The sequence below is a fragment of the Pipra filicauda genome, unplaced genomic scaffold (assembly GCF_003945595.2).
Source record: "Pipra filicauda isolate LSUMZ 115617 unplaced genomic scaffold, ASM394559v2 scaffold49_size4853605_pilon, whole genome shotgun sequence".
Classification (NCBI taxonomy): domain Eukaryota; kingdom Metazoa; phylum Chordata; class Aves; order Passeriformes; family Pipridae; genus Pipra; species Pipra filicauda.
This window is the reverse complement of record NW_024104642.1, coordinates 1,663,806-1,676,866: the sequence shown is the minus strand read 5'-3', so window position 1 is coordinate 1,676,866 and position 13,061 is coordinate 1,663,806. Positions and strand designations below refer to the sequence as shown.

Genomic DNA, 13,061 nt, shown 5'->3' with positions numbered 1-13,061 from the left:
ATACCATGCTGGGTGATCTTTTTGGATGCTTGGCAAGGGGCCAGCTGGAGCCCTTTGTGGTAGTAAGCCTTCAAAACTTTGCTTTTTTCCATGGATATTTTTACTTTCAGTGAATGCTGCTGTTCTTAGCAAGAGCTCTTGTGTGTTCTTGTGCTCTGTAACAAAGTATTTTAGCTGCAGATGTTGCTTATAGGGTGTAGAAAATCAGAAAACTTATTTCAACTCCTAACAGTCTGATTTAGTCTCAAGATATTTTCAGGAGAGGAGAGTCCTTGTCTCTAATCTTTCACTAAAACCCCCAATATAAAAAAAAAAATCCCCCAAACTTGTCCTGTAGCATTTCTTCCTCCATTTCTGATGTGCTTGTGGTCTTTCTCTTTTGGCCCTTTGCCATCTGCTGGGTTGCTGTTTTGCTGCCTCCCCAGATTTCCATCCCCTGACCAGCCCAGAGACATTTGTGGTTGTGCAGGAGAGAAATGGACACCCAGGTAGGGCTTGAGAAATTGTCTGGAGATGAGCATTTAGACTGATGCCAAGTAGTAGGAGATAAAGACCAAATCCCCTTACCATGCTTATGGCTGTCCTTCTTGATTAAGTGTGAGATTAAAAGTTCACTGAGGAAAGGATTTGCTGGTTTGGTTTGGTTTGGTTTTTTATGGGGACCTGATGCTCATGTTTCTTTCTTTCCTTCTCCCTTTCTTTTTTTTTTCAATTGAATCTGTGTGTACAGCTTTGATGTGGCACTGAATTCATGCAGCAGCAAATAGCACATTCTTTTCCTCGTGCCTAAAGATACTAAATCTATGAGAGATTTCTGCTCAGCATCTCTCAGGTTGATGTCTGTGTGGGAGTTATCAGGACCTGGTCTTTCAAATCGGGGGAAAATTAGTGACAGGCTGCATGTGTTCAATACCAGAGCTGCATGCAGAGAGGGGGAAGCTGAGCTATGAGGAAGGTATGTAGGAAGAGGAGTGGGGCCAGGTGAAACCAGTGGGAAAGGCTGGCATGGTAAGCTCAAATTTTCCATAGGAGAATGGGAAGCCTTCAGCAGTGGCTCTGCTTCCTATTGAAATCTACAATAAAACTCCTACGTCTGCTCCCACTGTAATCAAAAAGGCCGATTTTTAATACATGGGAAATTCTGGGCTTGATAGATCTGCTCTTGAAAAAATTGTTTGTTAAAAGCCAAAGCAAGCACAGAAAGACCCCAGACAACTAAACAATTCACTTGAGTGGCTCTTACAGCATCGAGACTTGCTGTTTTAGTTTAGTCCTAATGAAGGAAAATTTGAAGTAGTTGCCAATGCTCACCCAGCTAGAGAAACGCATATGACTCTTATTGTTTTCCAAACTATTTAGGTTTGAAGCTGCCCTGAGGAGAAGTGGGCAATACTGAAATAATATGTCTTTGCTGAAACTGCCAAACTTCACTCCTTTTACCCTTTCATTTAGTTATTATTTATTTTCCAAGAGTGTTTTAGCTGACTTCTGATGAACAGGTGAAGAGTTTCCCAGGAAACTCTCTGTGTTTACAATCATATTAATGTAATACTGTTTCATATTAAAAACAGTTTACATACTAAATTCAGAAACTGAGTGAGGACAGTACTTTGACTGTGGGCAGATTTACTAGACTAAGAATATACTCTGTAAAGATTTGTTTGTGTTTCATATTTTGTTATTAAATCCTTTGATTTCTCCAACTGTAAGCATCTTTTAAGCATCTTTGAACACTTAAATCCTGACATAATTTGTATTCATTTTTGTATAATACTGGCTTAGGTTAAATAAATGATCCAAGCATCTGCTACAAAATGCAATGTTGTGCAATCAAGTCCAATTGATTCGAGATCTTAATAAAGCAATTTCCTATTTAATAATACAAATGTATTTATTATTTTCTTTTTTTTTAATCTATGAAAAGAAATGTGTTCACAGTATGATATGGAATATATATTGGATTTTTGTCATTATATTTCTTCTCATGAATACTGTATCACACAATCCAGAAGGGGAGCAAGGACCAGTGTCCACTTCACTGAAGGCAAATTTTGCCTTTTGCAGTAATCTGAAGGATTGTGGTGGGTTTCTGGATGAGAGTATCCCACTGAATGAGAGCCCTTGACTTCAAAGTTCCACACTGCCTCACAGTGCTTCAAATGATCAGGTCTTGTATTAGTATCAGTCTGCACTTATTTTCAGTAAAAGAGAAAGATATCTTCAGTGCTGGTACAATATTACAAACGGATCAGACAAAGAGAATGATCCCACATTCTGAATCCAACAAACATGTAGCTCCTGAAGTGTCTATGAAGTTTCTTTTGAATCCCTCCTTACCCTGTGTGCAGGTTTGCTTATTAGTTTTAAATAGGGCACTTGGTTTTCTTACGTAGACTGTTAATTGGAGATTAGACCATTTAGCCTTTCAGGCTGCTAGTTTAATTATGGTAATGTGTAAAATGTATCAGCAAAGCCTGATTGTCAATGCCAGCTAAATATGTTATCTTCAGTCCAGTTCCCAGTAGGCTGATGTGTGTCTAAGTCAAATTCCAACAGCAATGGCATTAGCTGCCTCAGCCCACACCCCATAAAGTGAATGAAAAATGGAAACCAGACTGGCTTTTATGTTCCTGAGAGCTAACTGACCCCTACCATTAAGACTGGGAGACACGAATGAAGAACCATTCATTTGGGCAGTATTCTTGTGCACGAACAACATGCTACAGTCTCCAAGGCTGGCAACATGTCACCCTTTGTTACATTAAACTAACACAAAACTGAAAAGCCTGAAGTAAATACTGAATCCACAAAGAAGGCTTTCCTATGCATGATAAGAAAGATGTGGGCTCATCTACTAGGCAGTGTTGCTGAAATAGGGGAGGTCAAGAACTGCTTTAAGTTTTGGTGAAGGAAGTCAGAGTACAGAGGAAGGTGATGCTGAAAATAAGCAGGAAAAAAAAGGTGGATTTGAGAGCCAGCTCAGGAAAGCAGGTGTGTAGAACATCATGCTTATTAAGTTTTTTAAGTCTGTGTTTCTAATGATTTTTCTGTGTTTGTTTCTCATTTCAGATTGCCTGTTTGGTGCCTGTTGACCAGTTTCAGTTGTACAAGAGGTTGAAGTTTGAACGAGGTGTGAATGTTTTTGTTTCTATTACCTTCCTTTTTACAGTGTCAGTGGAGGTGGCACTGCTACATACTGCAAAGACAAAGCCTGTTGAGTGAGTTGAGGAACAGACAGAGAAGATGTCTTTGTTTTGAAATATTTTCACTAGATCTCACTGTGCTCCAAGACAAATTTGAAATTCTTTGTTTTCCAGAATCAATAAAGTGACATCTTACTGAATTATCAGACTTTTACTCAAGCTTGTGGGCAACACTCTCAGATTGTGAGCCTGAGGCTCCATCGTTCTTCCTATAGCATGCTCATCCTGAGTCCTTGAGGTGGTGGTTGTACTATTAGAACTAGACAAGCTGCTAGAGGCTGGTGCAGGGCAGGGCACACAGTCCTTTTGTACATCCATAAGGATCTTCAGAACTTCTGGGGGAGACATACCCTGAAGTGCAATGTGGATTTTTGCAAGCACCACTGAAAAATAGATTTTATTCTGTAGAAGCCTCATGTGTGTTCATCTAGTATAGTTGTTCTTTTTTTTCCAGAGGAATAATAGGTCCCCTCATTACTGAGTAAAGCCTATTAGTAAAGAAATTTGAAACTGATGGTCTCACTGGGGCCAAGCTTTCCTATTCCCAGAGGTCAGTCTTCTGCATCTGGAGATGGTTCCTTGCCAAGGCTGAAGAAGAAACTTGCTAGTTAGAAAGATGAGATCCCATTCCTGCTTTTAAAGACCGATACTAACTTGAAAGTCTCATTTGGAAGCTGAAGTGTTTTTCAAAGGACTCACTTCATGGTAGTTTGCAGAGTGGTGTGTCTGGGACTGATTTGCCCTAACTCTGCCTGTTTTCAAACTTTCCTTGAAAGACTGTGCTTATATTCTTGCTTTGCATGCATGCTTAGGTGCAGGTGGACTAGGAATGTGTAAGACAGTGCAGGGGTTTATAAAAATTAGGCAAAGTAATGCACTTGAAAAGATGGTCATATAGAAGAACATATAGGTTTTTATAGGATCTAATCTGACATGAGTCAGATGACTTCATGAGCACGAAGTACAAAAACTTCAAAATGGGGCATGCTCAAATATGCCCCAGAAATCATAGGAGAGTGCAGATTTTAGCTATGATTTGCAGGCACTCAGGCCAAAAAAAAAAAAAAAAAATCCCAGTCTTTGCTATCATTTTTTATTCCTCTCTCTTATTATACCACCTTCTCATTTATCTTTAATTCCTTAGCAAGTCCCTCTGGTCCCTAAGCCCATTGGTGGCTTGTCTACAGTCCTAGACAATGGAAATCAGAGCTTGTTAGATTACCCTATTAAAGAGTTAAGGAAGAGAGACATTCTTGCAGTACACTAATCTGTTTTATGTAAAACCTTTTTTAACTGAAGACTCTGAAATGAATGTTTTCTGGTATCTCCTCCTCTATAACTAGCCAAAGCTGAACTCATAATCTTCTGTCCAACTCACTGTTACATCTCTTTTTTTTTACTGTCTCCCACACACAGAAGCCTGAAACTTGTCTATTTTTAAAATCCTCCTTCCCTTTTCTTTCTTGCTTAAGTCTGACAAATTCTCCTCTACCTCTGCTACCTCTCTTCATGATGATTCTAAGATCTGTCCTTACTCCTTTATAGTGAGTAAAACTCGTATCTAAGCAGCAGATTTGGACACAGCTTTTTGCCTTGCTTATTGGCCCCAACAATAAATCCAGCTTACTGATGTCTGGGACCAACGATTCCTGCTAGCTAAAGCTCTGACCTGGGCACCCAGCACTAATACCAGCGCTGGCCAAGACCTTTTGCCTGTCCTGGATTTAGCTTTGTCCCCAAGGCTGACCCCATTTTTGGACTCATCAACTGGACTTGGCTTATTAGCTTCCGCTGGCCTGAAGCTCTGTTCTCAGACCTGAGCCTCACCTGCCAAAGCCTGCTTGCCCTGACCAATGAGAACACTTGTCTGCCAGTCTTCTTCTGAAGCCAGCAATAAACCTTGATGATGGCTCCTGCTGGGGAGAAATTCTGACCTGGAATCTGTGCAGGGACTCCTGGCAGCCTGAGATTTGTTGTGTGTCTTATGTCTGTGTCAGCCCTAGCACAACCTAACCTTTTTCAAACCTAGCCCTCTTCTCCCTTAAAATAGGGAAGTGCTAGGGTGTCCTTCATGACTTTTGTTCTGATCAACACAGCCCTTTAACTTCCTCTACTTAGACCCTTCTTCTCTCAGCTTTATTCAGTTGAAATAGGGACTCTTTGCAGAGTGCACTGACAATATGCTGTTCTCTTGTGGATTTTGTGTTCTTAGAATGCAAATATTCTCAGGCTTTAAAACAAGCTTTCTCACATATCTGTATCTTCTCTGCATCCGGTTAGGGCCAAGCCACAGAGCTTATGCACAGAATATTTTAGTAGAAGAAATAGGAATTGCTCTATGTCTATTAAGGATGGGGCTGATGTCAGCCCCTATCAGAAGTAAAGAAATAGAGAAATAGTATGTGGTTAGGACACATGCATTATGTTTCTGTTTCTGTGACAATTGTCCAATAGGCTGAGTGGTGGATGATGAGAATCTCCATCTTATGCCTGATGGAAATGTAGTCCATTTTAAAAGAAGGTGTTCCTAATATTCTGTGAAATAGAATCATAGACTCATCCTTTAAATGAGTACCTCTCCTGAGATAGAAATTCTTTTCTTCAGGGTGCTGCATTTCCCTTGTCTGCCTCCCACATCTGACCTACCTGCTCACATGTTTTATGAAAACTGGCCCTATCCCTGCCCAGTGCTGGCATTGTTTGGGAAGACTTTCCTCCTGAGAGTGGAGTGCATTGTGGCTGAACTGGCTGTGGGGAAGCAGGGGAAAGTCTTGGAAGAGAAATGACCCTAACCAAAACATGGAGCAACTTGTCAGAGCAGGATGATAGCTTCTTCCATTTTTTTTTGACTGAGTCTTTTTAGATTTTTCTGGTTTCATTTGTACTCCATGATAAACAAAACTGTATGAGACAGCATGGACTGGAAAACACTATCCGTAAGTTCTTTTAAAATGGAGAAAGTGGGAGAGGAGGGAGTTTCATCTCACGAATTACATCTTACTGCAACAAATTGCTAAAAAACAGTGAGATGCAAAACCCAACTCCCTTTCTCACAGAGATGTCAAGACCAGACATCCTGTCTTTTAACCAAAAACAAGATAGGAGAATTTAAGTTTCCAAAGTTAAGTATGTTAAATTGTAGGTCCTGCAGTTAGTTGTTTATCTCATTTTAACTGCTCAATGTCAATAGAAAACATACGGAACCTACTGTGTTCAAGATTAAATTCAATAGTGAGCACTAGGCCATGGCCTTATCCAGTTCAGAGCTTCTTTTAAGACACACTGAAGAAATCAACAGAAATAATGGTTTCTCAGTTAGGACAGTACTTTTAAAAGGTATGTAAAAATGACAAATTACTTGTTTGGTCATGCCTCTCTTCTCCCCACAAAAGAAGCTGTAAGCTAATTCTGGCTTTCATTCAGTGGAAAGCAAAATCTTTGTTTGTTTTTGGAGGCAAAGGAAACATGGGCAAAAGAAAAGGAGGAAATAATGCAACTAGATTCATGAAATGGTTGAAGGTAGGTGGTACAGCTGTTTTGCTGGCACTGCCTAAATTATAGGTAACAATTTTTGACATGGATATAGAAATTCTCCTCATCTGTTGGAGCACTCTGGCACAGACTCAGAAATGACCTGAAGTCATTGAGTACCTGTGTGTCCTGCAGGCAGCAGAGAAGATGATCATCCTTCTGTGGTTCCAGCCAAATTTTCCAGAGAACATGTATCTGAGGCTCTTGTGCAACCTTTTATTTCAGAAGGGACAACATTTTATCTGCTGGAGGTACATTGTAATGGCTTTTGCCATCTCACAGTCAGGGTTTCCACTTGCTTCTGAGACATGCCCTCCACCTAATTATTCGCAGTGGTGGTACCAGAGAACTCCCAGGGAAGGATGAGAGGTGGTTAGCTCCTGCAGGCACAACAGGTCTTTTCTAGGGAGGCTCTGCAGGGTGTGAGTGTTCAGCTGCATCTCACGGACTTGAGCAGCAAGTGAACAACAGTGAACGTGTTTCCGCTGGGTCTTTTGTTACAAGTCCAAATTCCTTGAATAAAGCTGAGGAAGGGAGAGAGAGACTCAATATTTATCATTTGCTGCCATGTGGTGATGATTGTAACTCAGTGCCTCCACCCCAAATCTTGACTATTGTTCTAAGCTCACTACCAGACAAAGAGTGATGACATCATACAGTGAATATTAATTGGAGTTTGCAGATAGAGGGGAGTAAATAGGGCATGGAAAGCAATGGGAAATTAAATTTAATGACAGTCCTTCTGCTGTTTACACAGAGGTTAGTGCATGGCTTGTACATACGAAAGACTCGGAACACCCTAGTGTTACAAAAGGCACGTGCTTGTCATCAAGCAGCACTCAGGTTTGTATTTTGGACCTCCCTCTAAAAAGGCAAAGAATATGCTCTGTGTAGTGTATTTCTATTCTTGTGATGCTTTTAGTGCAGCTGCCTTAGCAGAGTGCAACTGCAGACCTGCCTAAGGAAGAGTAGGCTCAAATCCCTGTGGGCGTGGGTGTGGGTGTGGAGCGCTTTGGCTTCCACACCCGCTTGTAGAATTGGGTCTGGTATGCCTAGGCACATGTTACTGGAATGAAAAGGAGGCTGTATAAACAGTTTTGTTTCTCTCTGTGTTGCCTTTCAGAAGTGCACTTGGACCCCCAGAGAACATGGTGCCCCACGGCCGACTGCCAAACGGTGTGCCACATTGCAGCAAGCGAGCCTAGAGCACCGGTGCCAGTGGAGTGCCCGGCTTGCCACCTGACGTTCTGCTCCTCTTGCAAGGAGGCCTGGCACCTGCAGCACCTGTGCCAGGAAAACCAACCTACTCCAGTCCCAACCGAGCAGGGGTAAGAGGGGAGTCCGTGGAGGCCATCCATTCTTTTGGTTCTTTTTGTCACAGTGCCCCTGCTTAATATTTATAAGATCCCTCCGTGGACAAACCTTAACTCTTACACAGAGTGTAAATTTCATGCGCTGTGAAAAACCTGATTTTAGCTCATTTTGCTTAGGTGCAAAAAACCTATTGACAAGCTTGCATAACTCATTAATCTACAGAAAGAAAGCACTTTTGTGCTTAGATTATGTCATGTCTCTGACCCTCCATCTTTATTTTCAGAATCAGATTTTGTTTAGTTGTGTGTTCAAAGTTTTTGATCATTTTTTGCGTGAACTGAAAGACATAAAATCTAAGCATTCTGCTTGCTGGAGACTTCATTGGATAAGGAGTTGCCAAAAAGCTCTTGCCATGATTTTTCTTCTCCAGGTTTGATTGATGGCTTTGGTGGAGTTTCAGCTGATTTTGTTCAGACAAGGACAGTGCTTTGAGTTGCATAATCCAGTCCTGTTAACTGAATTGTGCAAGCTGCCTGTAACAAAGTCCTAAGTCGTAATGCTACAGGTAGTTAATTTGTGGGTGTAGTGGGGGTTGGTTTTATGTAGCATAAAAGAACAAGGCAATGGAGTTTCACTTTTATGTGATATTAATATCTTACACCTAGTAGTGAGTATATGTCAATGTATGGTACTGAACATAAGAAGCTTCACACATTTGAGTGCATTAAGACAACCCCACTAGATGCTCTGGAAAATAAGCCCAGTATACTTTAGGCAGTGGAATATCAACAGTAATTGCATTTAGATTTCACTGTGATGTTTCCTTGCTCTTCTAGATCCCTTATTGGAACAGAGACAGAGGCACCAATTAAGCAGTGCCCAGTTTGTCGGATCTATATTGAGCGAAACGAGGGCTGTGCTCAGATGATGTGCAAGAACTGCAAGCACACGTTTTGCTGGTACTGTCTACAGAATTTGGATGTAAGTGCTGCAGGAAAAACACCTAGATAAAGAGTAACGGGGTTGGGCTTAGTGTGAGGCCCTGTCCAAGCTCTTCATTAATTCCTTGCTGTCCTAGCAAATATCTTGGCTTCCTTCAGCTTCTGACTCAATTTCTTTCTCATCTTTCACCCAGTGCTTTTATTTGTATCAGTATCCTTTTTTTCCCCCTGAAGGGTTATAGCCTCATCTGTGGGTCCCATGCTAGTTCTTTGAGGGAAATAGGACAGACTGGTTGCTTTCTGGAGGTTCTTTCCAGCAACACCTTGCTCTTATTCCCTCTTCCAGTAGTTAAAACCCATTTGCTTGAGAGTGAGGGAAATAAGTGTCTTCCACCTGCTTGAACAACAAAGGACACAGCCCGTCCAAAAACTGGTATGATACTGGGTGAAGTGGGTTGTTCCGTGGTAGAGTGCTTAAGAGCTCATGGACTGTGTTTGCTGAAGAGACTGGTTGGTTGGGAAGCTTGAGTTTAAAAATGTTGGATTATGAGCCTGGATTGTGAAATGCCTGTTGGTTTCTCAAGGATTGCAAACTAGTCTCAACTCGTGTGGACTTCAAGTTTCCCAGCAGGATTAAGAGTCCCGGAAGTAATGTGCTCGTGTATATGGCAGTTTGCCTTTTTGGCACAGACATCACTAATAACTGGGAGTGTGAAAAGGACTTTACCAAGCACTTGAAACAAAATGTTATGTGCTGCATGGCTTTTCTTGTCCTCTTTTTTGTACTGCAGCTCCTGTTGCAGCCAGCAAACAAGGAGACTTCCTCATTCTTCATCCTTCCTTTACTCGTCATGCTAAACAGGTTTCACTTAGTCTTGTGTCCCATTTCCGTGTGGGTGAGCATGCTTTTTCAACGTGAGTCTTCCAGCTTGCTTCAGAGTACATACAGTACACGGTGATTGCTTAGCACTGTGCAGAAGTGGAAGACTGTCAGATTGTCACAGCTCTGCAGATACACCCTTTTTGAGTTTTTGTCAGTTCGAAGAGAGAAAGAGGAAAAGCAACTGTAGTTGTGGGATTCAAATGTGTTTTTTCTAAATGTGCAGGGTTACAGGAACTCGGGGCACAGATGAAGGCAATAGGTGTAAAGGCAGAGAGTAGGGCTGAAAACTGAAAGGGGAAGCAGCATCATCTTACAGCACAGCTGGCTAAGGGAGGGTAGTGGAGGGTGTGAGTCACCTTCTGAAAAAAATTGGTAATTTAGTAAGTCTTAATGAGAAAAGAGAAGGGAAACAGGATTTTTCTACTTTTTTAAATTTTCCAGTTAAGTCTAGGAAGAAAATGACTATGAAGCGTAAGTAGAGCAGGAGAACAGCAAGCAGAAGCACCTCAGGGAGATGATCCCTCACCTTGCCAGTTTTCAGAGATATTTGATGTTTTCAGGCCCCTTTATTATCATTAACTTACAGACCAGGTTCTTGTGCAATAGGTGCAACTCAGAGCCGTACGCTTCTTAAAAGTGGGGGAGGAAAGATGTTGTCTGACAGCTGAGGTGCCAAACATACACCAATTTTTGAAACTACGAGAAGTTTGTCTAGGTAATGATTTAGAAGACAGGAGAACTTGTCTGCCGGCAGCTGGCAATTTTAAAGCAGTGTCAGGAAGGTTGTGTTTCCAGTCTGGTCTTGAAGCACTCCCTGCAGTACCATAACCTGCTCTTAGAGCTTCTCCTTCTGTTTTTCAGAACGATATCTTCTTACGCCATTACGACAGAGGCCCTTGCAGAAACAAGCTCGGCCACTCGCGGGCTTCAGTGATGTGGAACAGAACTCAGGTGTGTTCCTAGCCAGCTGGGCAGAGCTCTCATGCACACATGAAGCAAAGAGATTTTATCCTTCAGGGAAGGACCAAGAGGATTATTTTTGTTTTTTCATCTATCTTTTTTGTGACCTATGCTATGCTTATGCATGCACACGTGTCCTTTATTTTCCACATTAGCTCAATACCTGTTTTTCACCACCATGTCTTTCAGGTTGTGGGGATCCTGGTTGGACTCGGTATCATAGCACTGGTGACCTCTCCCTTGCTGCTCGTGGCATCTCCATGCATCATCTGCTGCATTTGCAAATCTTGCCGAAGCAAAAAGAAAAACCACAGCCCACCAACAACCTAAAACTCTGTGTCTGTTTGAGTCTGCACCCGTACAGCATATGTATGTGAGAAAGCACATTGGTTGTATTTTGGTGCCACACCTACCAAATAATGCTCCTTTTTGTCTGCCAATTCTTGGGATAAGTGCCTATTCTTTACAGGCTATTCTATCACTAACAAATCGTAGTGTGGGAAAGATCTAGATTATTGTGCAGTATGTATGGTGTGGGCTTTTGCTTCCTGAAAAGGAAACCAGGACACCATTGACTAGTTCATACCATAAATATGAGACACCTTCCAAGACTGCTGGAACTTTCCCATTTTCCATCAGCTGCACGTGACTTGATCCTGCAGTGTTACGCTGCCTTTGCAGACCCAGTCATTACTGTTGTGCTTTCTGTTGGTTCTTGGTGACACTCAGATTTCTCAGAAAGTTCTGGGTCTTTTGCGAAAGAGGGAGAGGGAGAAGCCTGATTGGATTCTTCTGCCTGGTAGCTTGTGTCCTGTTAAAGGTAACAAACCATTAAGAAAAGGGGTTTGGTAGTTTCCTGTCAATTGGCTGTCATGGCATTTCTTTCAGCATTGAAATCAATTTGACTTTTTCTATCGATCTCATTTACAGAAGCAAAAAACCAACAAAACTCTTTCCAGCTAAGACAGGGTTCTCTTCTGAGATGCAGACTACCTTGAGAAAGCTGCTGTTTCTTCCGGTTCCAACACAACATATCTCCCATGAAATATGAGGAGTATGCATATTTCCCTGTCACTGGGCATGCCTTTTGTCAGTAACATGGATGTAGCAAAGTCACCAAGAAGCTAATATTTTAAGAAGGGTCACGATACAGTTCCCATTCAGTGCACAATGTTGGGATCTTGGTTGCGTGAGCATAGAGTGGCCTCATGGGCATGGATATACTGGGTACATATGTACAATGTATTTTCTGGGCAGTCAGTGTATTTTTTTCCGTAGTTTACATGGGGGGTCAGCAAGAACCGTGTTAAAAGTTACTCAGACCAGGCTAAGCCAAGCCCTCCTTTAAAATCTATGGACCTGCTGAAGTGAATACTTGGGAAATGCTGTGTAAATGTGAGCTCCATCCACTGGTGGGTATTTGTTTTGTCCGGCTCAAGGTTAACAAACATTGTTACCAATATTTTTCAGTGACACTAAATCTGGAAGGCTGTCATTTAACAAACCCTTCATTTTAATTTTGTGCTTCATCACCCAACTGATTCAGACCCTGGTATCAGATACACTTGTATAAGTTCACTGAAAGAGCTGGAGTTACTCCAGGCTTGCTCAGGAATAGCCGAGATCAGGCTCTGCTCCCTGGAGTTTATTTCCTTATTGGCTGCTGCTGCTCACAACTGGGGCTGGTGGTGCTTTTGTTCTGCACTCCTGCCTGTGCATTTTATATCTGTGGGAACAGATACGAGTTTGCACTGTGTAACTGGTTGTAACTCCAAACCCCTTTCCTTAAGGGCTGCAAGGTTTAAATGCTCAGCCTGAGTGTTGTGTTGGGCTCCCACTCTGCCAGGCTGCCCTTCTCCAGACACACAGTGCAGGTCACCTGAAGAGTGCTGTGAAGAGTGTCTGAGCTGTTGTGCTTGGCTGAGCCCCAGGAACTTTGCCTTCTTGGCAGCTGGAAATGTGACCTTCTTTTTGTTTCACTCTGCTCTCTGGTTACTGTCACAAAAGTGGTAGGTGTTCTTCTTTTCAGAAGAAAGTGTGGTCTGCTGAGCAGACTAGCAAGGACAAAGGCCTTAAATGATGCTGTCTGTTTTCCTTTTTAATTGATTTCTTTTATAAATGCTGTCTGACTTTGCTACCAGTCCTGACTGGAGGGCAGGCAGTGCTCACCAGTGTGAAAGGCTCTATTTATTCTTCATCCACGGCTTTGAAGGGAAGCACAAAGGTAAT

General features: G+C 42.1%; 1 protein-coding gene across 5 annotated transcripts in view; it reads left to right on the top strand.

The window, feature by feature from the left end:
• The window catches only part of LOC114002376 (E3 ubiquitin-protein ligase RNF144B), a 91,186-nt gene extending 79,914 nt beyond the window's left edge, over nt 1–11,272 (top strand). For all 5 annotated transcript variants that reach the window (XM_039386670.1, XM_027748290.2, XM_027748293.2 and 2 more), the window contains 5 exons: nt 3,070–3,130; nt 7,858–8,062; nt 8,885–9,029; nt 10,734–10,823; nt 11,022–11,272. In XM_039386670.1, coding sequence (XP_039242604.1) covers nt 3,070–3,130; nt 7,858–8,062; nt 8,885–9,029; nt 10,734–10,823; nt 11,022–11,162 — 642 coding nt within the window. In that variant the 3' untranslated portion in view covers nt 11,163–11,272. The remainder of the gene's footprint in view (nt 1–3,069; nt 3,131–7,857; nt 8,063–8,884; nt 9,030–10,733; nt 10,824–11,021) is intronic.
• The last annotated feature ends 1,789 nt before the right edge of the window (nt 11,273–13,061 follow it).